The sequence below is a fragment of the Haemaphysalis longicornis genome, unplaced genomic scaffold, assembly GCF_048455015.1.
Source record: "Haemaphysalis longicornis isolate Haplotype H1 unplaced genomic scaffold, Haemaphysalis longicornis Haplotype H1 scaffold_4, whole genome shotgun sequence".
Classification (NCBI taxonomy): Eukaryota; Metazoa; Arthropoda; class Arachnida; order Ixodida; family Ixodidae; genus Haemaphysalis; species Haemaphysalis longicornis.
This window is the reverse complement of record NW_027526361.1, coordinates 165,146,658-165,172,399: the sequence shown is the minus strand read 5'-3', so window position 1 is coordinate 165,172,399 and position 25,742 is coordinate 165,146,658. Positions and strand designations below refer to the sequence as shown.

Below are 25,742 nucleotides of genomic sequence, written 5' to 3'. Positions count from 1 at the left end.
GCGGCGGGGGAAATAAGTGTGAGCGTTGCTTACTATCCTGCAAGTGGCGATTAGCGTGTGGAATATAGACGGTGTACTAGCTCTTCGTCGTCATCTCTGCATAATAATCAGCACTAGCTTGTATGCCTGTGCTTCATCCTCTTCATTCCTGTGCCTGTTCATCATCAGGGTGTGTTCGCCATTCTAGCGACTGGACGTCGACACAAAACGTCGCTCCGGACCTATGTCTTTACGTTTATTGTCACGTGATCGGTGGGCAATGCCTCATGGCTCCATGGCCTGGCATCGCTAGCAGCGAGAAAAAACCCTCACGATGCTGTCCCATCTACACAAGGTTTCGCACATGTTAAAGCAGGTAGGAATAAAGTAAATGTCAGAGCGGCGTTTTCTGCCCCAGAAAAATTCGGACGATTATGCAAATGTGTGAACTTCCGCAGCGGGGGATGCAATATTTGCACCACTAAGCACGGGAAGCACTTTGTGGCATGTGCTGCCGTGGTCATTTATTTTGTAGCGGCCACTTTGTTGTCAACCGGAAACGCCCACCATCATCATCATTGGCCGCTGCCTACATGGTCATCAGTGCGCGCGTGGCCTCGGCACGCAGGACGAGCCACGTGAGGGAGCACACCAAGGCTTCCACACGGCTAGGCCGCAACCTCCAGGCACTCCTCGGTTTTGCCGGCCCCTGCTGCCCTCGAATCTCATCTGTAAATAAATGAAGGCCCTGCAGCACGGCGACATCGACGCCTACAATTTGATTCCTCTCGATTGCGGGAAAAAGTACATAAGGCATGCGGGAAGATGCTTGAAAGAACCATTAAGGGAGCATTACTACAATGTCACTACAGCAAATCAACACCACTTGGCAATTCATTGTCGAGACAGTGGCTGCGTCCCCGAGTTTGATAAATGTGCGATAATCTGCAAAAACCATGATCAGCTAACTCGTTAAATCATTGAAGCTGAACAAATATTACGGCTGGGTGAGAGTTGTACTAGCATTGTTTCACTAGCCTTCACCAAAAATGGATTCCAATACCTGGCCGCGTCACGATAGGGTTTCATAATGTGAAAAAGTGAGATGTCACGCCAGATCGTTTTCTTTATTTGTTCCTACCGTATATATTCCAGGCGGTATCGTCATTAAAGCTTCTGTGCGTCAGCGGCCGTCCTGTGTTCTTTCTGGTGCTTGTCTTTTGCGCTGTACATCTGGGTCGAATATGAATCAACATCATGCCCAAGCTTCCACTCTTGATGTTTGAAGTGAATTAGAAGCGAACAGTGATCTGGTCGAATAATTTAGAATCGAATAGTTCGAAACTACACATCACAAATCATAAAAAATGGGGTTGATGCCTCTTTACGGAAGTGAAATGTGCCTTCACAGGTACACTGAAGTGATTTGTAAATATTGCGTGATTACTAGCGCAAATTGTAGTCCGGAGTCTATAGGCCATGTTTCGACCACTCAGAGCGCGTTTCCCCGAATTTATTTAGTAGAATAAATAATTTAAAAAATGCTGTCCTCCTTTCTGCCTCCTCGCCTATTTTAGGTGGCGTTTTCGTGCGACGTTAGGGGGAAGTGACTTGGCTTGACTGCGCTACTGCACGGTTCGCCGACCTTCCGACAGAGTCAGTGGGCCAGCGTGTAGTCCGCCGGCCGCCGACTGGTCGTAGCAATTCGTTCGCTCAGTTGAAACTAAGCCACGACACGTTTGTGAAGGGAAGAATGCGCATTTCTTTAGTTTGATAGTTTGTACACTGTATCAAGGTCGAAGTCCAGGTTGCTCCACATATCCACATAAGCGCCGCACAAGCGCACATGTGACGCTTCGCTGACTGGTACGCTGGCAGGAAAATCTCACGACAATTGGAGGCGGGAGAAGAGTCAGCGAAGTTAATATAGGTACCAAGGAAATAAAATCAACCGAAACGTTTACCGTACAGCGTAAAACTAGGGAGCAGGACGCACTTTTTTGCGCTGGGTGAACAAGCACAGTGGTCAGCAGCACGATCACACATCTGCGAACGCTTTCCATCTAAGAAATCCACTTGCTAGACTTTTGATATTGAGGAAATTCGGGGGACGCTTACCGCACGAGCGCTATACAACAAATAGTCACCTAAGCTGCATGAAATGCTAAAACTAAATAAAAGTGTAAATTGTTTATTCATTATATACCTCATATTTTCAACGCCAGCAGAGCTGGCCCGTGGCCGAGTAGTCTGGAGCATCAGGCATGTTATATTGCAAGTTGCAAGTTCGAATCCCCGAGGATAGTTTTTTTAAGATGATTTTTTCGTTTTCGGCCGATGTTGTTATACTGAGTTCACCAGTTTTGGGCCGTAACGTTCCCTGCTCCTCGAACGAGTTCGCAGTAGCGCGCACTGACGCGCTAGCGAGTTCTCGTTGGCGTGCTGTTGCCATAAGCACCAACTGCTTGCGGGCAGTGGGCACAGGCCAGAATCAGCAGACTCTTGACTTGGTGTGAACACGCTTTTTACAACACAGGCATGAGTGAGGCAAGCTCCAAATATTGGGGAAAATCGCATGGCATTTGAGTGTCTGCGGTGACGCCGGTGACGCGGAGAGCGTTCATTCACTAGGCAGACCTCGGCTAGTGATTGCTACAATCCCAAGCTGTCCTGGGAGGCTTATCGTAGACATTCTATAGCCGACAACATCGCAGAGGCGCGGTATGACGATTATTGAGATATCGAGAATGCCCATCCAACGATAGCGTCGTATGTCAAGCATGTTGTTTTACATAACCGAACCAGAAATTTATCTCAATGCTAATCCTTGGACATCGTCTAATCACGGTTCGCCTCCTCCCAACGTCAGGGCATTTAGTTGGTACGGCCGCCGGAGACCGCGCATGATATTTTTTTGTTATTTGGGGCTTTATAAAATAATTACCGACTTATCAAACAGATAAACGATGAAAAGTGTGTTAATTTGAGCCAGTCTACGCAGTGCAAGCAAAAACGGGAGTTTGACAAATTGACTTCAGTATCCCTTTCATAGGAGCATCTAAATGTTTGTTGTGCATTCATATGAACTTGATCATTGATTTCTTTTTCATCCCGTCGGTATGGCACAGTTAGACGCATGAATGTTAGATACTGGATGGCACGCGCCGGAACATTGCGTAAATTGGACTGAAACCACCGGAAACGGAAAAAATGGTCCCGGAAAAAATGGTCCCGGAGAAAATGTTCCAGAAAAAAATGGTCCCGGAAAAAATGGTCCCAGTGACCATCTAGGAAAAAATGGTCCCATGCTCCAGTCGACGTGTTTCCCTTCAAGTTAGTCAGATCTGAACTTTCTTGTGGTTTTCATTTTGTCCTTATGCGTTTTACCTAAAGGGTTGAGAAAGAGTTGGAATATTTAATATTCCTATAAGGGGCAGAAATTAACGCCTCTGGAGGCTAAAATCTAACAAAGCAAATTGGGTAGACAGACAGACGGACGGACGGACGGACGATTTGATGGATAGATGTGTGGGCGATGTATGTAGAGAAGGATGGATGGATGGATGGATGGATGGATGGATGGATGGTAGGGCTGAACATCGATTAAAAATATTATTGTAAGTAATTGAATTAAAACTGCAGAAACAACAGCAAAGCCTGGAACCGTCGGTTAGTAGCTTAGTCGGACACAGCCATCTCAGTGTCTGGAAGGTCATAGAGGCTCTACGGTGCGGGGTTTCATCAGTATCGGTGACAATTGCACCTGGTCTTCGGTGCAGGACACTTTGGTGCCAGACGTTTCGGTGCGGACCTTGCGGTGTACGGACATTTCGGTGTACGCATATTTCGGTGTACGGACGGGTACCCGTACGGCGTACGGACGTGTCGGTGCACGGACATTTCCGTGCGCAAACATTTTGGCGACCGAATTACCGGGTGCTTGTTTGTTTGAAACGGCTTTATATTTTGTTCTCGCTCAACATGGGTTATGGACAACAATCTAGAGCAGCGATTGCATTTTAGATTGATGTCATGTTCGATTTTTGCCAGGTATTTTTATAAACTGAACGTTTGTATGCTTACCATTAATACCTCGTTCAGGTAACACCTGTTATGCAGACGGCTTTTTCCTACCTTGACTGCGGGACCAATTTTGCCGGGACCATTTTTTCCTACCTTGGATTTGGAACCACTTTTTCCGGACCATTTCTTCCGGGACCATTTTTTCCGGGACCATTTTTTCCGGGACCATTTTTTCCGGGATCATTTTTTTCCTACACCCGAAACCACAGCCCTTTCTAAACCGTGCGAGAGAAACCTAACCGAAACCGAAGCCGAAAGCAACAGGTGGCGGAGGGTGCCTCAATTCACCCACGTCCCGCGTAGACGAAGACGCTGGCATCGAGGCGCCAAGTGTCGGCGTTTTCATAGCGACATGATGAACTGCTTTGCTTCGCCTCTCCTATAAGGCAGCTGCATCTGATCGAAAAAGGTAGTGGGAAAGATATAAGGGGCGTTCGTAAGACCACTTGCGTTTGAATTCATAGCGCAGTGGGCGTAGCGCTGTGTACCCCCTGCTGCGACGGGAGAGTTCCTGGCTCGAATCCGCGCGCAGCCACGTCAGTGGAACTTTTTGTGGCGATGTCATTTCCGTGACGGATATGACGCCGGTGAGATGTTCGTGTGCCCGGGGATACACGCTCGTGTGAAAAAAATGAACAAAGTATTACCCGAATAGGAATTGGAACTCACGGAGGTCCAGTATTTCGGGAAACCACTATGAGTTGACTATTCATTCAGAAATTTCATGCACAGCTTTCCTTTACTCTATTCACAAGCTTTGGAGAAGAAATACCAGTTGTCGGGCGCTTCGACGCACCAACTGGCGCGGGCCGTGGGACGAGCAGCGCACAAATGAAACGCACGTGCCGCGCGGCGCCTTGAAACGCTGCGCATTCCGAGTGAGGTCGCGCCTGCCCACACCGGATGCGCTAATGGCCACCACATGGGGTTGGACCCCAACGAAAGACTCGCTTTTCCTTCTTCCCCGGTTCTCAGCGGCAGGAGGAAGGGAAGATGAGACAAGAGACACGCGGTCCGGGCGCAGGAGAGCTCGGCCCGTCGTCTTCGAGCTCCGCCTGAGTACTGTTTTTTAGCCGCCCGCCGGGCTGTAAATAAATGTACAGTTTTGTATCGGAAGCTGAGTTTGTCGGTTGAGGATACCCCGGGTCAGATCCTCAGCGCTACTGCGGCTTGGAGGAGAAGCCCCTGGGAAAAGAACATTACGAAGATAACTCCGGTTGTTCCACATGCTTCGGGATAAGCACCTCCCACCGGCTGCTGACATTTTCTGCTGTCGAGAACGGCCCCTCGCTACTTACCTGCGTAGCAGGAATTGGAAAGTACTTTCGTGCCGGCTTGGCCAGCACTGGCTAAATCTGCCCGCCATGGTTTCTCCACCGCGCAAGAGGGTGTTTAGAGCGTCGGAGCGCAGGGACGCTGAAGTAGTATATCACTCGTTTGTGACAGCTCCCGCATTGAGTTGCCGTATTTACTATATTCTAATTTACTATTCTAGATTCTAACTTTCAGCATATGCTGAAAAAAATTACATATAAATGGGAAAGGGCACATAGCAACGGTATCCTCGAAACATGCTTAATCCTTTTTGGCCCTCTTAAGGAGTAGAGTGTACTACAATACCCAGTTCTGAGGGTTTACTACTCACTCTTTCATTATCACTTTCAATCCTGGGCATTTACATATCAATATTTAGATCCTATCATTCCACTTCAAGTACGAGCATTACGCATACTGACATTTTCTAACTGTTCGCAGCCGTCTGTTATTCTCTTAGCTTCAAACACTCCCACTTCTGCTTGTCAGTGAAATGAAGGTCTGTATAGTAGTCAACATATTCCTAATTGCCATCCATTCTTTTTTAATCAATTTGTGTTACCAAGAACGAACACTAGGAATGCTAATAACGTAAATCTTATCTTACCTGTGAGACGAAATACCCATGTCCAACGGCTACTGCAACCTTACGGTGCCAAAGTTTGGAAAAATGTACCTGTAGAAATGAAAATAGCTAGTAACTTTGTATTTACAGCAAAGAGGTACTCCCTATGCAACCCGTGGATGTGGCATTCTTGGTGACGGAATTGGCGACACCGCGGACCCCGCGCCCCCAAACATACGCTGTAATCAACCGTGGCGATGTGTTTGTAGGGGGAGGGTGATAAACCACGAATGGTGGCCGTCGGAGTTCAGTTCAGTTCAGTTCGTTTATTCACCAAAATGGATCTAGATGAATATACATGGATTCCTGGGCTAAAAGTTGTATAAACAACTTGACTAGGGCCCAGGCGATTCATGGCGCGACATACAAGACATTGCATATAGGAAAAAAATATTAGGAACAAGTGCAATGTTTTTTTTGAAGATGTGTATAATATAAACAACAATAAAAATTGCAGTAGATATCACAAAACATAGCATATAACAAGAAGGATACTGAATGGAACATTAGCAAAGAGCACTGTTTGTGAGCAAAATAAAAGCAAAAGAAATAAGGGGTCAAGCAGATGTACGTAACTTAGTACAATGCAACAGTGACGGATAATTGTTTGAATAAGTAAACGTATAAGCGGAGAAAATACAAAGAGAGAGAGCGGGTTTTACCTCCAACATAACAAACTACTAAAAATATAAGCGCAGACACTGGTAAAACAACTGAAACAGGAAAAACACCATAAATAATTCAACTCTCATCAAGTAGTATCAAGTCTACAAAATATCGATGGGTTTCCTTAAATTAAAAATGTTGTACTGCTTTAAATCTGTTAAGAATATCAGGAAGGTTATGCCGAAGAGATTGTAGCTTGTGGTTTGTACGAAAGCGGGGTATGTTCCAGATGTCAGTGTTGCGCGTGTTTACTACGTTTGTTGTATGTGTTAGCAGTGCTGTAGACGGTAAAAAGTTTTGTAATGGGACGGATGAAAAATAAAAGGAGCGTACGATGCGGAAATTATACATATGCTGAAAAGGTATAATATTATAGGAGTTAAATATACCGGCTGTTGGTGATAAATAATGCACACCTGAAATGAGTCGCATGATTTTTTTTGCAATATTTGAATTTTTGTTATATTGGTTTTTGTCGTGGTTGCCCAGACTAGGCTGCAGTAATTGAGGTGGGATTCAAATAATGCAAAGTAGAGTTTCAGTTTTACTTTTGAAGGTAGAAGTGACCGGTCATGTTCAAGTTCCGGCGGATGGGCTCCCTGTCTGTTTAACAGGCAGGGAGCTCTGGACCTTTCAAGCTATCAGGGTAAGGCTTGAGAAGGAAGTACCCCTCTTCCATGCTTTTATACTCTAGCATATAGTATTTTAAACCCCTCCTCCGATCGTGATCGGTCCCTGAAAAGGGGCCGCACCGAACTTTCTTTTCCTCCTTTGCCTTCGATCTCGCTTCCAAATCCCGATAATTTCTCGCGCTTTTTGGTAATGAAATCCGTGGATAACTGGATAAGTCAAAACGCATCACCTCCCAGTCTGTCTTTCTGATTTCCAAGTTTCTCGAAAGCCTTATCGGAAGGTCGTATAAGGCTAAGAAACTCACAGGGGGAGTGTGTTCAGACAAGCAGCTGGGCAGGTGTTTCCTCGAGCGACGTAGCTACTGTCCGCGTTCTGTAGATACCACGTAAGACCGTGCTGTACCCGCAGGGCCGACGACCACGGCCGGGGCCCATGCTTTGCTACGAGTGTGGTAGACACACTCTGGATCTGGTGCCTCTGTTGCAGTATATCTGGTACCTCTGTTTTAGTATACGCGCTACTTGTGCCTTATTTCCTGGAGTAGTTGTCAAACCTCCTCTGAGAGAACAGTCCTTGGCTCCAGGTGATAGTTGGTCACGGGGAGTTGTTTCCTGGTGTAGCGTCGCATCAACCACTATGCGGGAGACTTGAGGCGGTTGTCTCTTGGGGTGTTTCACCAGTTCATTAAGGCGCCGAAAAATGCAAGCGTGAAAAATGGGCATTTCTTTAACAACGTTTTTGCTTCCTGGACAGCTCAGTCCTCCATGCCGTTACCACGAGGGTAGTAGGGGCTGGAGGTGACATGGTTGATCCGGAAGTGCGCCATGAACGTTCGGAAGCTTTAACTGTTGAAAGGGGTGCCGTTATCGCTGCAAAGCTTGGCTAGAATTCAATGCGTTGCGAACACTTGTGGGCAGGCATTTATCACTGCATCAGCTGTTGTACGGGGCAGCTTCTGAATCTCTAACAAGAACGAGTAAAAATCTACTAGAATGAGGTAGTCATGGCCTTCGTGGTGGAAAAGATCAACCCCGACATCTTGCCACGGCAGGCTCGGTATCTCGTGACTGAGCATGGGTAGCCGTACATTTCGATTTTAGATGCGGATCATTTCTTGTTCGGGCGGATGTCACCTGTCCGTGCCCCGTCCGCAGCGCCTCTGGTGATGATTGTGGCAGGATTCCCCTAGGGATTGGCCAACTAAAAAAATCCATCACGAGATAGCTTCGCGTTCAATTACCGTCGTCATCTTCCGGTAGGGGAACCGCTGAAGAAGAAGGAGAAGAAGACAAAGCTGCGAAGAGGAGGGCGTGTACTTTGCTCTCAGCCGACGCACCAACGTCAAAAACCTTTACCTCACCAATGCTGACGGAGACTACCGATTCTACCACAGAGGCGAGACAACATCGACAAGAACATGATTGACGAGTTTCCACGGCTCGAGAACCACCGCCTACACACTGCCACACAACAGTACTTGCGTGCCTTTGACACCGGTGTGGACCGGACGCGGAATTCCCTCTGGCGCTACTAAACACACATCACTCAACATAACGGCAACACAATGGAACCACACGGAACCCCCATGATGCTTCGCATTTTCATCAGGGCTCCCCACGGAAAGATGGTGTAATTTTTATTTATACTTATCGCAACTGCTGCACGACTTTGCTGGAGCAGCAATGTCGGAGTTCATGTTTGGCCAGCACATCACCTGTCTGGTCCTGGCCTTCATTTTTCTTCGCCTCCGTGAGCGGCATGGGATTGGAGAAGGACCTCCCGGCGCTTGGCTGGGGGTATGACAAGCTTGTTGCTACTAAGAGACGACCATCTTCAATGGGTAGCTCGTCGCGGTAGTTCCAGTACGGTCGAAGGGCGTCTCGTAGGTGGTCCTTGCTCTCGAGCCACTCTGTGCTCACGAACGACAGATGTCGGTGAAGGTGGCGTCGTTAATAGTCGCTTCCTCGATGCTTTGTAGCTGCCTGTCTGAAGCAGGCAATGAGGACACAACACTGACATGGAATTTCTCCGCTTCTTCAGACTTCTTTCTTGCAGGGAAGTCGCGACAAGGCTCCTTGCCTGGTGTATAAGCACGACCAACTATACTTCGGACCTGCCCAGCGGACCTGCTCAGCACCGCCGTTGCAGGGATAATTTTCGCCGCTGCTAGTGGAGTGGCGCTACTTACGCCCTGTCGTTCCTCGCCGCCGAGGCCGTCGCACGCGTGGGCGCAGCCATGCAGAACGCGCTATTGCAGACGAGGCGTGGAGCGTAAGTTGCATCTGCCGTATGTAGCACGATGCTTCAGACATAAAAAATACAGCTTATTCAGTCCTGTGAAGCGAGTTTTTCTTTTGAAGAAGCACGATGGTATACTGTTTGTACCTTATTGTAGATCTGAAGAAGGTAAGGTGAGAAATGTTTCATTTTACGAGTTCCACGTCACCAAAGTTTGAGACAAATGGATAAAGACAATCTCAAGAAAAGATGAGAACACCCTTCCTTTTATTTTTATTTTTTTCCCTTCACAATTGTGTTTGATATTTGTGATTATGCGCTTTATAGCTCAACCGATCACGACAAATTGAAGCTAGCATGCTTCGTTGCGCATAGTTATTGTATTTTAATATGGTCGATTGGTGTTAAATAGCAACGAGCAGCGGTGCGCTGTCTTTACATCTGAGCGTACCTCTCATGTTCCCACCGAATTTATTGGTGTGTTTTTTAGATTATCCAGTTCCAAGCATCAAGGCCAGCACACTGGGCCTCATTGCGGGCTGTCGTAAGAGAACCGTCGAGGAACACATTAAGTGCTCACTCTGCGTGGAGCGGCTTAACACGCCTCGCTAATCTGGACCTGCCACTGGAGTGATCTTCAATTTGGACGGGCTGGGCTATCATACCCCAGGCTTCGGTTCCTAGAATTTGTCTCTGCACTGGAAAGAGCGGCCCAAGCATTCGCAAAACTTGCGATATCCCACAAAAACACCGATGGCACTGTTTGTGAGGACGCTGCTACCAGCTGCACTGGAAAACAAGTTTTTCAGCCACGACGGCTGAACGGATAGTCATACGAGGGCAGTAGTTGAGAGCTCGGGATGGAGAAGTTCAGCCGACCTTTTTTCACAAATTTTGTTGCGTAGAAAACGGCCAAGAGTGGGAAAGGGAAAAGGATTGCGGAAAAACCAGACTCCAGAAGAGTGCTGAAAGTGTGACTACTGTGCTCCATTGTTCAAGTGAAGTGTATGGTTGTGAACGAAAATGAACTTTTGAAAAAAAAAATGCCAAAGTGGAAAGGATTGTGCAATACTACAGTTCATTAATGTTCTGAAAACTTGACTACAGTGTGGCATTGTGTGCCTAAACCGTGGCATTGTTTATGTAAATAAAATTAGCCAGTAAATAGGCTTAAAATGACATCGCTGTTGAGTTAGTAGTGTAGCAGATCATTGTAGCACTTCACATGCACTCGCAACAAAGAATTTCCAATTTATTCGTAAAAAGGGGGCCAAATCATCGTCGCTAATTAGTGCGTGTAAGACCGTAATTAGCATCTTCAGTGTTTGAATTTTTGCATTTTGTTTTCCGAGCATAGAAAATTCCTCCGCATCCACATAGCAAGAAAAAACCGCTACACTCCATGAGGAATTTCAACAGAAAGCTTCAATTTTGTTGTATTTACTGTAACAAAAGGAGTTCCTGGGAAGCTTTTATGACATAAGTTTGGTGTATGCTATAAACGTCCCAGTGTACACCAAATTCGAAAATAACCTCCCCCTGCGAGTATGGACCTGTGCACTTTGGTTAGCTAGCCAGTTCCGTTGTCAGTACGTGAGATAATGTTATTTCTTTTAGGCATCACTTCATATCAGACCACGAAACTAAATGCGTCGCGTGCACCGTAACGCATCACACAACGCTGAATCAGAAAAAAAAAAAAACATTCATTCAGGGATGGTCACCGTAAAACTGCTGCTTATTCCTTCGGAATTACCGAAATCAAATAATTGAAGTGTGATTAAACACGAATTCCCGCGCCACACGGCTGCTACTAGCGCTCGAGCACGCACTGCCAGCGTAGCCGCCGCTCGCAGCAACAGTGCGTAAAAGCTCCCCTAGCGGCCTGGCGTGAAACGAGACTCGGCGCAAGCGCTCCCATAGAGCGCCGATGGCTAGGCAGGTCCGAAGTAAAGTTGGTCGTGTGTATAAGTCACTTTGGAAACTTCTGAAGCACCAGCCGCATACGTTGCAGTCGGAGAGGGCATTCGCAATGCGGTTTCTGGAACATTGCTTCCAGCGGCCTGTGCCACTTCCTGCTGCCCAAGAAGGCAGTCCCGGAATTGGACGCAGCCATGAACTATGGCTAAGGTTTCTTTCTTGATTCGCGAGTACCGTTGTTGGCTTCGGTCAGAGAACGTGACGAGTAGGCAATTGGGTGTTCTCCTCGCCAAATAATAGCCCCTACACTAGACTGGCTGGCTTGTATCGAGAGCTTCACAGGTTTTGTTTGATCAAAGAAGGCCAGGACAGGCGCTGTGCCAACACCAGCGCGCAATGCTTGGAAGGTCTTTCCTGTGCGTCTATCCACAACTACGCCGTGTCCTTCTTTAATAGCTCCCGTAGCGGGGCTGTTGTCACGGACATGTTTGGGATGAACCGTGAAACAAAGTTGATCATACCGAGTAATACTTGGAGCTCCTTACGGTTCTAAAGTGGCGGTACTGTCATGATGTCAACCCTGTCGGGATCCAGGTGAAGGCCTCGCGAGGAGATTACACAACCCATGTAGCGCACTTTGGACTGCTAAAAAAAAAAAAAAACGGCACTTTTTCTTATTCAGCTTCAGGTTGTGTTCCCGGCACCATGCGAGCAAGGCAGCGAGATTTTTGTGATGTTGTTCCCGGGAGCTTTCCCAGACTAATAAATCGTCTATGACGACAGCTACACCGGTCAAAGCAGAGACTAATCGTGCATAGCGCGCTGAAAAACATCTGGGGCCCATGCAATGCCGAACAGCATGCGTAAAAACTTGTATCGTCCATAGGGAGTGCTCATGGTGCATGAAGAAGAGCTTTCTTCGCCAAGACAAACCTGCCAGAATCATGATGAAGCATCCAGCGTGGAAGAGTACTTGGCACTATGCAAACGTGGCAGTAGGTCCTCTGAAGTAGGCATGTGGTAGGGCTCTCTGAGAATTAGAGATGCGTCGCTCAGGAGTGATCCGGTTCGTTTGAGCCGCTCTTTTTGAAGAACGAGTGAGACGTGGCTCAGTAAAAGTGAGCGGCGGTTCTTTTGGAGAGAGGGAGACCCTTCTCGCCCCCTCAGTGATCTGTGTCGAACGGGGCGAGCCACAGCACTGCAAACCATGGAGAAAGAGCCAACGGAGCCTAAAAGCCGGGTCAACGCTCTCCGCGCCAGCTATTGCCGGCGCGAGAGAGCAACTCCACTGCCGGGCCAGCTGGGGTAATTTTCCAAATTTCTCCAGCGCCCCCTGTCGTGGGAGCAGACAATTCGAGCCAGGAGAACCGGATGCAGTTTTGACCCGTTCATCGGCTCTTCCGGGTCTTCCGCTCAGTTCGCTCAGTCACGGCCGCTCGATGGAAACTAGGTCCGGCCTGCTCATTCACGCGCCGGCAATGGGCGGCGGCGTGAGAGCGGAGTTGTCAGTTGCCGCCGCTACTTTCGGCGGGGGCGCCACGCATCGGTGACAGCTCCCGCGGCGGTCGCTTCGGGGCGCCTACGGAATACCGACGGTCATCGTTCCTTCAAACGTCGTTCCCTCGCGTTGTAACATGTGTATCTGGAAAATAATAACACCACAATTTACGGCAAAGACATGCCTTCAACATCTAAGAATTTCATCTGTTTGACGGCGGTAAGTAATTCTTGCTCGCGGTTTAAAAGGACGAAAGCGATGCGACAGCTCCCGCGACCCAGTTCCCGCGATGTTCGGGAATATGACTGTAGATGTTACAATGCCAATTCGGTTTGAACACTGCAGCCCGTTTCTGCTGGAAAATAAAATTCTGTTAAGCCGCCATTCACCATATGCTAATTGAAGGACAATGTTAAAACGGCCGTGTTTTAACACGGCCAAGCACAGGCTCAGCAGCACCAGGGCTGTCTCATGTTTGAATTCAGGCACGGTAATTTTGCCCCGAACTACGTGTCCCCAAATGCGGAGAAATAGTTGGCCACATCACTTAGTAAACCAGTTATTTACTCGTTAAACAGGGACGTTGGTAAAATGCTGAGATGCGCTGCGAACCTGATTGTTTTGCTAGAGAAACACCTGCGTGCTATCGGTAATGTGTTCGTGGTTTGCTTTCTTCTTTCCGTATTTCGTTTGAATCGTGGTTTGATTTCGCATGTGCGATCGAGTGTCCCGTATGTGTGAAATTTGTTGTGTGAAGTCTGAAAGGCCGCTTGGGTGTGTATTCAAAGATGTAATAAAAACTGCGTGCGAGTGAGAACTTGTGTATTTCTGCGTGATTCTATGTCGTCTAGCATTTGCACTGCTTGTCGTGTTTCATTTTGAACAGCAAAGAATTAGCTCAGCTTACAGTTTTAGTAATCCGTACATGTTAACTTCAGGAGAACAGCAACGAATTAGCTCAGCTTCCAGTGTTAGTAATCCGTACATGTTAACTTCAGGAGAGTGGAACCGGAATAACCCGGGCAAGCAACACGGTTGGAACACGGCCCCTCGATGGGATCCATCGAGCAGCCGTGGTCGGAAGGATTAATGCGGCTTGCACCATCGCGCGTGGGCGACGGGCGAGGTCATGAAAGCGACGCTTACGGTTGCCGCTTGTACTCGCAGTGGGGCGCCACGTATCAGCGCAGACTACGGTTTGGGCGCGAAAAGCAGCAGTGGCGGGAGTGTTGAAGCTCGCGTGAGCGCTTTGAGCTTTTCGTTTCGCATACTTCCGCGCATTGCGCGCTTAATATAACGTACTAGTGTGCTTCAGGCTATGAAATGCCTAAGTACTGCGTGCCGCGCTGCAAGTGGAATTCCTCGAAAACCTTGGACGTCTGCTACCACGAGTTTCCGGCCAAAGAGCAACTCCGTGACGCCTGGCTGCACAACATCTCCCGTCAAGGTATCGACAAGGGCAGCCAATGGAAACGAAGCTCCCGATAAGTCGTTTGCTCGCTGCACTTCAAAGAGGATGACTACAAGGAGGGATTGAAGCGCAAGTTCTTGCTACCAACAGCTGTGCCGACAAGATTCCCGTCGTACCCAACGTACATGCAGCCGGGAAGCCCAAAAAGAAGGAGGGCGCTTGTTCGGCCGCCGCTCGATGCGTGTGCGCCGTCATCTCAAGCAAGCAATGAAGAGCAAGTGAGCACAACGGCTGCAGAAAATGAAACGACCCTAACTGGGAATGAAGAAAGACATCAACCGATGCCACCGCACTCACCAACAGATGCAGACCCAATCCTCTACTCTCTCACGGACAAGCAGTCATGCGGCAAACCTAATTTTGGGACTCAAGAATGCCAGACTTCATTCGACTTTATCACTTTATCACTGATACCAAGAAAAATGCCCACCGCCTTCAAATGCAAGCAAACAGACTAAACGAAAAACTTCAAAAACTGCAAGAACGCTGCGACGAACTCCGCGAACAAGTGAAGAAGTTCGAGGAGGATCGCGCTGTGCAGGCAGTTGTGAAGATTCGTGACGCCGCAAAAGAGGGTGACAAAACCGCTAGGTTTCTTCTGGAGCAAGTGGAGAATTTCGACAAAGCCAGACCAACATGGGAAGAGACAACAGTAAGAGAGTGCGTGCTATGGAAAGCGTGCTCTCGGAAAGGGTACGACCACGTGCGCTCCAGAAACCTTCTGAAGTTGCCTTGCAGAAGCACGCTTCAAAGGTTCGTTGGATCGTCCACAGGCGAAACTGGAGTGACACGCCTCATCAGGGAACGGCTGCAGACGGAAAGGTAAGGTTTCCGTTCAGATAACGAGGCCTACTGCAGCCTCATCGTAGATGAAATGTCAATACAGCAGAAGCTCATTTACGATCGACAAGTTGACAGGATTTTTGGCCTTATCGATGCTCAGTGTGAAGGGCCAGCACGTGCTAGCGAAGTGGCTAATAGGCTTCTTTGTTTTGTACTTCGCGGTCTGTCAAAGGCGTACGTTATCCCGGCAGGTTACGTTTTCACAAAGAACCTAAAACACGACAATCTTCTGAATATGACCCTTCATGTCATGAGGGCAGTTGAAGAATCGGGTTTTCGGATTGTGCGCATCGTTGCGGAAATCATCAGACCAACACCGCAATGTTCCGGGACATGTCGGAGGACGGCACGCTGCAGCATGTTGTGCCGCACCCCATGCGTGAAGGAGCACCCTTATTCCTGTCGTTCGATCCAAGCCACCTCATCAAGAACCTTAGAACCAACCTGTTGGAAAGGGAAATGTCTGACGGAGTAGGGCCAATTAGAGGTGGTTTTTTCTTGAAAGAGCTCCACAACATCCAAGAGAATTTGCTGGTGAAGCCGGTGCGCATTTTGAGCAGAGCTCACGTTGAGCCGACAAATTTGGAAAAAATGAAGGTGTCTCGTGCTACGGCTATTTTTTCTCCGGTAGTAATTACCACCCTTGAGTACCTTCACAGCAACCCACAGTGCCACAAGAGCGCTAAGAAATTCGGAGACTGTGGGTCAACCATTACTTTCATGAAGTATGTTGCCCGATGGTATGACCTTCACGATATTGCTGGGTGGAAATCCAGATAAGCGCCGTTTGTTTCAAGTGATGATGAGAGGCTAGCGTGGCTCGAGGTTGATTTCGTCGCCTACATTGAAGACATCAAACATGAGAGCATGGAGGCTGGGACGAAATTCCTCACAAAAGAGACCCATGAAGCAACTGTCATGACAACGAAGTCCACCGTCGCTGTCGTGGAATATCTTCTGAGTGAAATCGGGCAAGTATAAATTTTTTAGAGATTTCATCTCCTCAGTCATAGTTACGCACCCACATAAGCAACTTCTTGTGGTGTATCCATACTGATTCTCGCCTACTTTTTTAGCTTCAGGTACGTGCTGACAAGAGCCCTAAAAAGCGATCCAGTGGAGTCGGTTTTCAGCTGCTTCCGACAGTTTAACGGCGGAAATAACCGTGTTGACTCCAGAGCAGCCGTTTTCACAGCTGAGAAGCTTCTCAAGGTTCGTAGTAACATCTAGTTTCAGCTAGCCGCCATGTGTTCCCAAAACTGTTCCACTGAAGAAGCGCGATTTGCGGTGCGGGTTGGTATTTTGCAGGCCAGCACGAGTGGAAATGCACCCACCAGTTCAGAGTGCCAGGCTGCACTCAAGCCTGTCAGCTGCGTCAGCGAAAGGGCAGCTTCGGAGGTTCCCAGGTGCCCTGACTGCGCCCTTGCTGTCCTCTGGAAGCTTCAGCACATAATGAAGCTTGATGAGGTCCCCACGGAACTGGAATTCGCGCCCTTAACCTATTTGGCTGGTTACCTGGTCTTCGTTTGCGAGAAAAGGGTAATTGATTGATTGATTGTATGGTTTAACGCGCCGACGCAACGCAGGCGATGAGGCGCGCCGTAGTGGAGGGCGCCGGATTAATTTTGACCACCAGGGGATCTTTAACGTGCGCCGAAATCTCGTACACACGGGCATTTTTGCTTTTCGCCTCCATCAGAAAAGCGGCCGCCGTGGCCGGGAAGCGAGAAAAGGGTAATCATTTGTACTTGAGCACATTACTTTCATTTAATTTACCTCCTGACGCTGCTTGAAAATGGGACTGTTAGGTGGTGTACTGTACCTTTCTGTCAAACATTGCAGGTGACGTGCCCTGAATGCAAGGTGCAGCTGAAGGGGAACGAGGCCACTGGCGGGGCGAATTAGTTCCTATACAGCCTCGACCAGGGAGGTTTGAGCTACCCCCGACCGCAAGCGGTCTGGCTGTGCAAATTATTATGCACATTTGTGGAAAAGGCCCTGCAATCTTCGCATGTCCGACACAGCGGACAAATTTGTAAGCTTCTTTTAGACACTGTCTTCCCACACCTCGCAGACTGTCCACTGATGTGGTGCGCCAGCAACAGGGACCCGTACCACTGTCATGAGCTGTGCGAAGTGTTTTTGAAAAAGCTATTGAGGCCGCTTCTTGCTAACTGGGCTGGCAACGTTAATAGCTCTTTGGAGAATTTACTGAAGCTTTCGCGAAAGCCTCTCTCGCGAAAAGTTCTCCGCTTGTAAAGCTGATTTCCGGGGATCTGTAGGCGAAGAGGAAAAACAATACATTTTCGTTTAAATGTATTATATTTACCTTCTTATGTCCCAGAGATTTATTACATTTTTATCTGCCTTCGAACTGTACATTGCGTTGTTTAACTAGTGCAACTCAAGGAACGACTGCACCAATTTTCCACCATTCCAATTGCATCCTGTACACATTTCCGTGTGTTTTGGTTCCCATGTAAATAGTGTTCTGTAAATCAGTTCATAGTTGCGTTCGCTCTGTCCACTTCATTCGCATGTCCTCCATTATTTTGTGTACTCTGTAGCTTAAAGTGCAGTCGAACAATATTTCCCAAGCAAATGAACCAATGGACCCTAAAAGTATTACGAGTATTCCAGTTTTCTTTGAAAACGCAGGTAAAGCAATGTTTGAGAATATGCAGTCACATTTATCAAACGCGCATTGAAAAATGGACGTGTACGACACATCATGACGCATTTATGTGATTTTCGCGCACGCGGAAGTTATAGGCTGGTACGTAATAAACAGAAATGCGATTGCTCACAGTAGCTTGCCACGCTAAATATTATTCCTGAAAGTTTTGGGAAATTCCTTAGAATAAATCTGCCTATTGCGCATGACGTTACCAAAGCGCCACATGATAACGTCGCATGCGGCGCGCTAAAAGGAAAACAAATGCACCGCTGTGCCTACCTCGGAAATACTGGTTAGTCTGCGACGCCTGTATTGTGAGTTTCTGCCTCACGTATCACCGCATATTATTATAAATTATGAAGATGCTCACTTCGGCCGTCAGTGTGCTCACAAACAACTCGCACCGCATGGACACCGCGACCGTGGCCAGCAGCCGCCGCTCTTCTTTCCCCGATGATTAGCGCCACGACTAACGCTGCGGCGGAAAGGGTAAACTAGCGCCGTCACCGGCGGAGAGGCGCGTTCGGCAGGCCGGTGGCTCAGTTGATGGCTCAGTTACTGAGCCGAAGAACCGAAGACCCGGGTCAAATGAGCTAGAGTTCCTGTATATGCTCCCTACGGGAGCAAGAGTTGCGCCTTTGATTTCCATTCGCCGCTCACGACCCTATTCGCTGATCGCCGTCACGTGCCCAAAAGCATCCACGCACCGGAGAGAAGCCTGCGATGCGGCTGCAACGCCGCTGCTGCCCTCTGCTGTCGGCGTCTTTCGTATATTTTGCGCCGCTGCCATGTCGCATTCGTAGTTCGTAGCGCGAGGGCGACAAGCCGCAACACGCTAGTACATGAAGAGTATCTTTTTTGCACAACTTCAGTAGCGGTCATGTGAGTCAGCGCGAAGAGCTAGGCGTCAGCTTCTCCTGTAACCATTCGAACAAAAGGAACAGTCAGCTGCTAATAACCGACAACAGCGAAAATGGAAGACCAAAACAAATTCTAGGCCTTCAGGGCTGTCGGCTTTTGCAGAAGGCATCACGATTCCCGGTAATGATATGTCAGGTAAAACAGTTTTTGCAACCTTGTAGAACGCTCGAACGCGTTTTGTCACATCACTTTACGTTGTCAAGGCATGAAAGTTTGCCGACATGCACTACAGACTGCAAAAACTGTAGGTCGAACGCTCGAACGCGTTTTGTCACATCACTTTACGTTGTCAAGGCATGAAAGTTTACCGACATGCACTATAGACTGCAAAAACTGTAGGTTGAGTTCCAAATAACCCAGTGTGTATATACGCGCGTGCTGATTTTATACCAGGCATCTAACCAGTATGGAGGTTTATTGAGCAAAACGAGTCACGTCTTCGTTAAATTTATAGTAACACATATATGTTTGTTAAGACCTGGAGGGATATTTCGGAACATTTTGCACACCCATATCTTCACGATATTCGGATATGCGTTATAGGAAAACACCCCTAATAATAAAGCAAAGCGCGCGTTACAAAAAAAAAAAAAAAAGCAGCTACGTCGGGGCGCGCTCACGCTCCCCTCGCGCGGTGCGCACGACTCCTTCAAGCCCGACGGTTGGCTTTCCCACGCTGCTTTGGATGCTCGGTGGTCAAGATGGCGGACCTATGCGCAACTCTTGCTCCCGTAGGGAGTATATACAGGAACTCTAAAATGAGCCGTCTCTCTGCGCCATCTATTATCGGCCCGGGAAAGCAACTGCACTGCCAGGCCATCTGGGGCTAATTTCTCAAATTCCTCCAGCGCGCCGTCGTGGGAGCAGACAATTCGAGCCAGGAGAACCGGATGCAGTTTTGACCCGTTCATCGGCCCTTCCGGCTCTTTCCGCTCAGTTACTGAACCGAAGAACCGAAGAACGGCTCCCGCTCTTTTCGAGAGCCACTCGTCGCGAAGCGGATCTTCTGAGGCGCCATTTGGGAACCGCGGTGGCGGCGGCGGTGAATGACAGATCGGGAGGCCGCAATGGCAGCAGTGAACAAACGGCGTCTGTATTTTCAAAGTAATAGGAAAATAAACTCCTGTGACCATATAATTCACTAGAATCACTACAGTTACATTTGTGCGTGCAGCTGTTGTCCGAGTCAGGAACGAGCCGCATCTTCTCAACCGCTCAGTTCCGCGGCGAGTCTCGGCTCCCGGTGGTTCTTTGGCAGAGCGGCTCTCTTAAGAACCGACGTTCAGCGGCTGCTCGCTCGATTAGAGAATCGTGCTGAGCATGGCTCTGAAGGAGTCGTGTCGGCACGTTCCGGAAGAGTTATTAGTGGCGTATGGGCCGACCCAGCTGGGTCTTGTGTGCAACTTTCGCGTCATCTATTATCGCTGCCAAAAAGCGGACCCGTCTCGCTTCGAATAAACTGAACAAAGGGTTGTTCACCACCACAATATTAAAATTAGTTTCTTGTATCATGTTTTCCAGAATCATTTTTTCTGGCGTCACAGCTCACTAGTAGAGATCATATTTGTGAGGTTATAAAGTTGGCAAAAAGTTGCATTTTCTTCTTTATATATCGACCGAGAGTGATTCTGAAATACCACTGACACATAAAAACTTTTGTAATGATGGTGAGGCCAGTTCTTTTCAGCACAAATACAGCGGATGTTGTTACAAAATAAATGACTCAATAACAATTGAGTAATAATTTAGATTATGCATGCTTAACACCGGTTACAAACCTAAATGAACCGCTGAACCGTTCAAATGAACCGGTTCACTTCAGTGAACTGAGGCGTTCTGAGCCGCCACTGAAGTGAGCCGTTTTGCCCATCTCTACTGAGAATGGCTTTCTTCAAATCTGACGGATCTAAACATATACGCACTTTGCCATTATTGACTACTACAACCATGTAGCTGGACCATAACGAAGGCTCTGTTACCTCTGTTACCTTATTGTGTTTTCTTAATAATATATGTTTGTTCCTTCTTCAAGCCCCCTTGTCTAGTTATTGGCACTGTGGCAAATCCCTGTCGCCGCTGAATATCTGAAAAAAAAAAAAAAACCTGGGGGGGGGGTGTTTATCACAAACGCTTTTATTCAGGCAAACTTGCTTTTACGCTTTAATGTCCTTTCAAATAACGACTGCATGAGCTATTCCAAAGGTTCGGACACAGGGCTTGCCTCGTGTTCTTGACAAGATCTCTAGTTACTGTTATTTTTCTCTCTGGCGTTCCTTATGTCATGTTGGGAGAGGTACTCGTTAAGCCATGTAAGTATTGCAAGTAAAATTCTTATCAGCTTAAGAGAAACCTCCTTTAGTCACATGACTAAAGTCACATTAGTCACATGACATGACTAAAGTCACATGACATTAGTCACTTCACCGGATTCACTCAAGCTTCGGAGGAAACTTCGCACTGTCGTTGTAGTGTCCTTCCCCCAATCGAGGTGCTGGCTCTGGCCGGCTCCGTAACTCTATGTGACGGTGGTGTGACTTCGATACTCGATCAGGCTGAAGCCGATCGCGATATCGGTGGTATATGTAGCCCAGCTAGGGTGGATGCTCCGCAAAAGAGTAGTGCTGTTCTGGTTTAAGTGGCCGTGGTTTCAGACACGCAATGGTGGTTGCTGACTGCTAGGGCGCCTTGTGACAGAATGGCTGTCGAAGGACGGCGTCGTAAGCGACTGAAGGCGAGGAAGGCTTTTTGAGACGGGGTTAGAAAATTTGGTTACCACAGAATTGGTTCGAATAACACAAGAATGGTGAGCTCGGAAATGAATGAGAACGGTGCCTGTGCCTCATAATCTTATCATCTGTGCCTCAGACTGTGATGATGCTGCTGATGTAGATCTACTTACTGGCTCTTGAGGCAGTCCCCTTCGTGGACGCGGCACTCCTGGATCATGTCCTCAAGTTGGTGGCCGATCTTCTCGGCGCGACTCAAGTTTCTCCTCTGCTCTTTGGAGATCCACTCCTTGAGCCGGTCGGAGAGAGCGATGTCCTCGGCAGTGAGCTTCAGCGATGTGGTAGCACAAAGAACAAAAGAACCAAGAAATGGCGGATTCAACTTTTCAACGCAAGTCACGGCACTCATGTAAAAAAATTATCGTAAATTTCAACCCGTATTTCTCAACAGTGTCAATATTCCGAACTACGCTGCAACCAGGATTTGATTACCGTACATTTCCTTTCTAACACCTTCAGAGGGCAAGTCCATAGTTTCTGCGAACCGAGCGCGATCTTTTTCTTTTTACCTGTGCAGTTGCGGCTCCGGGGTGCAGAAAAGTATTATGGGGTGTTCTCGCGGCTTCTTTAATACAAAGAAGTGTTCAGAGGCTGTCGTTTCTCAATTCAAGCCGTCCCGGTCACTGGCAATAGAAATCCAACTCGAACAATGAAATGAAACTTGCCTCTTCTGCTCGATTGTCCAAAATTCATGTTCAGCGGTATTTCCGCTGTGTGTCGGCTTGCGGCAAAGCCACAACAATACCTGTAATCATTGCTCACTACAACCGCCCGGTTGTCAGGGACAAGTGGCTTAACAAGCAAGAAGTAGCAGGGGAAAAGGCGAAGGATCCTTTCATTGCAGAAAACATGAGAAACAATACGCGATACTAACATTAAATTCGCTTCCTACTTAAACCAAAAATGTGCATTCAGTATTCGCTTGATTAAAAGAGCACGACCTTTTTTTTTCATTTAACGCACTCCTTTACGTTTATTTTGCTTTCATGCCCAGTAACATTACGTATGAAATTCCCGCATGGGGTTAAAAGAGGACGACCTTTTTTTTCATTCAATGCACTCCTGTACGTTTATTTTGCTTTCATGCCCAGTAACATTAGTTATGAAATTGCCGCATTGGGCAACACCTGCCAATATCACCTGCCATCTACCAAAATCAAGCTATACATATTATCTCTTCTCGAACTTTTCATTGGAGTGCACCGGTTCTGCCGCATCAACAGAATGTCTTATCTAGAGCGAAACTGTTTCAGTATAATTTATAACTGCTGTTTTTCAAGTTACTGAATGTTCAATTACCGATTGGTTTTGTAGATTTACGGTTTCTACTTAATTTCAACACCTCCAGGTTTGCCTTTAGCCAAAATGTTCTGTTGCTTATTGTTAACACCAATTACGGAAACCAAACATCCCACTTCGCTGCTCGTTCTTTCTGGAAATCTTTGCAACCAACCCTAAATCCGCTATGCTCTTGTCTTTTCAAATATATGTTAAAAAGTTCCGGTTAACGTAACTACAATATAAAATACTACAATAAAAAGTTCCGGTTAACGTAAATACAATTAACGTAACTACAGTCTTGCAGTGCCTGCAGACTGCAATACCTTATAGCCAATCTCACCGTTTTAGGCGAATCTGCACAAGCCAGGCGGATTTCGATTCTAACTGCAGAGAACTTAAAACCGCGTTCTTGAATCAAAAATACCCAGAGCAGATGATCGATGACGCGATTACATGAGCTAACCAGTTGAACCGCACCGACATTCTCAGAAAAAAAGCTCCAAAACCCAATCAACAAACAAACCTCGTTTTGACCCATTCGGCCTCTTCTCCGAAAGTTGCATCCATACGAAGGAAACATCACAATATCCTCGCTCAAAGTGAACGCCTAAAGAGAATATTCCCCGAGCCGCCACGTGTTGTTTGTAGACGCAGCAAAAATTTGGGTGACGTTCTCACTAAATCCAGCATCAGCCGACCACAGACTACTGGTTGCATGCCCTGTAACAAACCACGGTGTAAGGTATGCCCACAAATGACCACCACACAGCGCGCTGCCAGCACAGCTTCAAACTACAGTCGAACCTCGTTATATCGAACACGGGTATATCGAATTATTGCTTATATCGAACCATTGTCAGTTTTTTAAAAGAATTACATGCATTTTTAATTTTCTGTATCGAACTCGGTCGGTTAAGAAATGGATATATCGAACTCAGCGCCGGCCTAAAGCGCGCGCTCCGGAGACAGGCGGCAGGCTTTCCCGCAACGCAGGGGAGAATAGCGGTGGCGCAGCAGGCGTTTGCGACTCAAACGCATGCTTGAGGCGCCGGTAGCGCCATTCAGGCTCAGCCGGTTCACCAGTTGGTTCAGTCGTTGTCCATCAGCTTCAGTCATCGTCTTGTCTTGTTTCAGTCGATAAGCTCAAGCCTCAACGCCTTAACGACCTCTTCAGCGTCGTGCGTGGTTTAAACTAGCGGACACTGTTCGCGCAGTTACGTGACTGTGTTTGCAAGGCGCTGTGTCAGCCGCGTACGGCGTGGTGATGGCGGCAAACGTGAAGAAACGAACGTCACTGACGTTTGCGACCAAGCTGGAAATCATCCGCCGCGTCGAAAAAGGAGAGCAGAAGTCCAGCGTTGCCGCAGCGTACAATATACCGCGGAGTACGTTGAGCACGCTGCTCAAGACGAAAGGTGACATCAAGGCGAAAGCGGGACAAACCCAGCACTGCGATGCACGCCGTGTTCGGAAACCAGCTTTCCAAGACGTCGAAAGATCGCTCCACAGGTGGTTCCTGGACGCCAGAGCCAGAAACATTCCGGTGTCGGGGCCTATGCTCCAACAGAAAGCGAAGGATTTCGCGTTCATCCACCAAGCCGAAGGCTTCGCCGCAAGCAGTGGATGGCTGCAACGGTTTAAAGCTCGCTACCAGATCGTCGGCAAGACGGTTTCTGGCGAAAGCGAGGACGCCAACGACGATAGCATTAAGAAGTGGCTGGACGAAGAATGGCCGGGCGTTCTCGCAAAATACGACCCAAAGGAAATATTCAACGCAGACGAGAGAGTTTTGTTCTGGCAGATGCTCCCACGACAAACGCTCGACACCCGAGGGGAGAAGTGCCATGGCGGCAAACAGAACAAAGCCCGCATAACAGTCCTCTTGGGCGCCAACATGGACGGCAGCACGAAACTGCGGCCCCTTGTCATCGGCAAGTTTAACTAAGACGCCGCACTGCATCCGCAACCGCTGCGTCATTCCTGTTACGTACGCCTGGAACAGGAAGTCGTGGATGACGCGCGACGTCTTCGATAAATGGCTCAAGGATTGGGACACGCAGCTTGCGGAACAGGAGCGCAAGGCGTGCCTCCTCGTCGAAAATTGCTCGGCACACCACACGGACGTGCCGCTCAAGAACATAGAGCTCAAGTTCTTGCCGCCGAACACTACGTCAAAACTACAGCCATAGTGAAGCGGAACACAGTCGCCCAGATAGCCGAATTGGTAAGGCATTCGAGATCTAATCGAAAGGCGTGGGTTCGGTCCCCACTCTGGGCGCGTGTTTTTCTTTCTTTCTTTCTCACGTAATTAATAATAATAAATAATAATGTAACGTCACTAACGGTAAAAAATATTCTAACCATTCCCCTATGCCTTCTTTGGCGTTGTAGACTGCCGGCATTTCTTCCTGTATTTTCTAACGAGCCCCTTATTTACAAACCCTATTATCATGCGAAAGCTTAGCGAGGGCCTCGGTTCTGGCAGCCTTGATTCCAAGGTAGCATAAGAGGGTTTCCCGCCAGTTACCCGCTTATGACAGGCTGTAGACGTTCGCGTCACGCCCCGGGGGTTGAAAGAAGGTCCCGTTCTCCCCATGTACTCTGAGTGGCGCTGGCTACCACCCTCAAGCGTCAGATACAGTTGTAGTATATATAAATACCCCAGAAAGTGAAGCGGAACACAGTCGCCCAGATAGCCGAATTGGTAAGGCAGTCGAGATCTAATCGAAAGGCGTGGGTTCGGTCCCCACTCTGGGCGCGTGTTTTTCTTTCTTTCTTTCTCACGTAATTAATAATAATAAATAATA

General features: G+C 48.0%; 1 protein-coding gene across 1 annotated transcript in view; it reads right to left on the bottom strand.

Annotated features, from left to right (window-relative positions):
• LOC144180658 (acid-sensing ion channel 4-B-like) overlaps nucleotides 1-25,742 on the bottom strand; it is a 93,492-nt gene that overhangs the window by 26,009 nt on the left and 41,741 nt on the right. Inside the window, exon 3 of the mRNA XM_077708964.1 lies at nucleotides 21,768-21,922. Within this exon, the coding sequence (XP_077565090.1) occupies nucleotides 21,768-21,922 (155 nt within the window). The remainder of the gene's footprint in view (nucleotides 1-21,767; nucleotides 21,923-25,742) is intronic.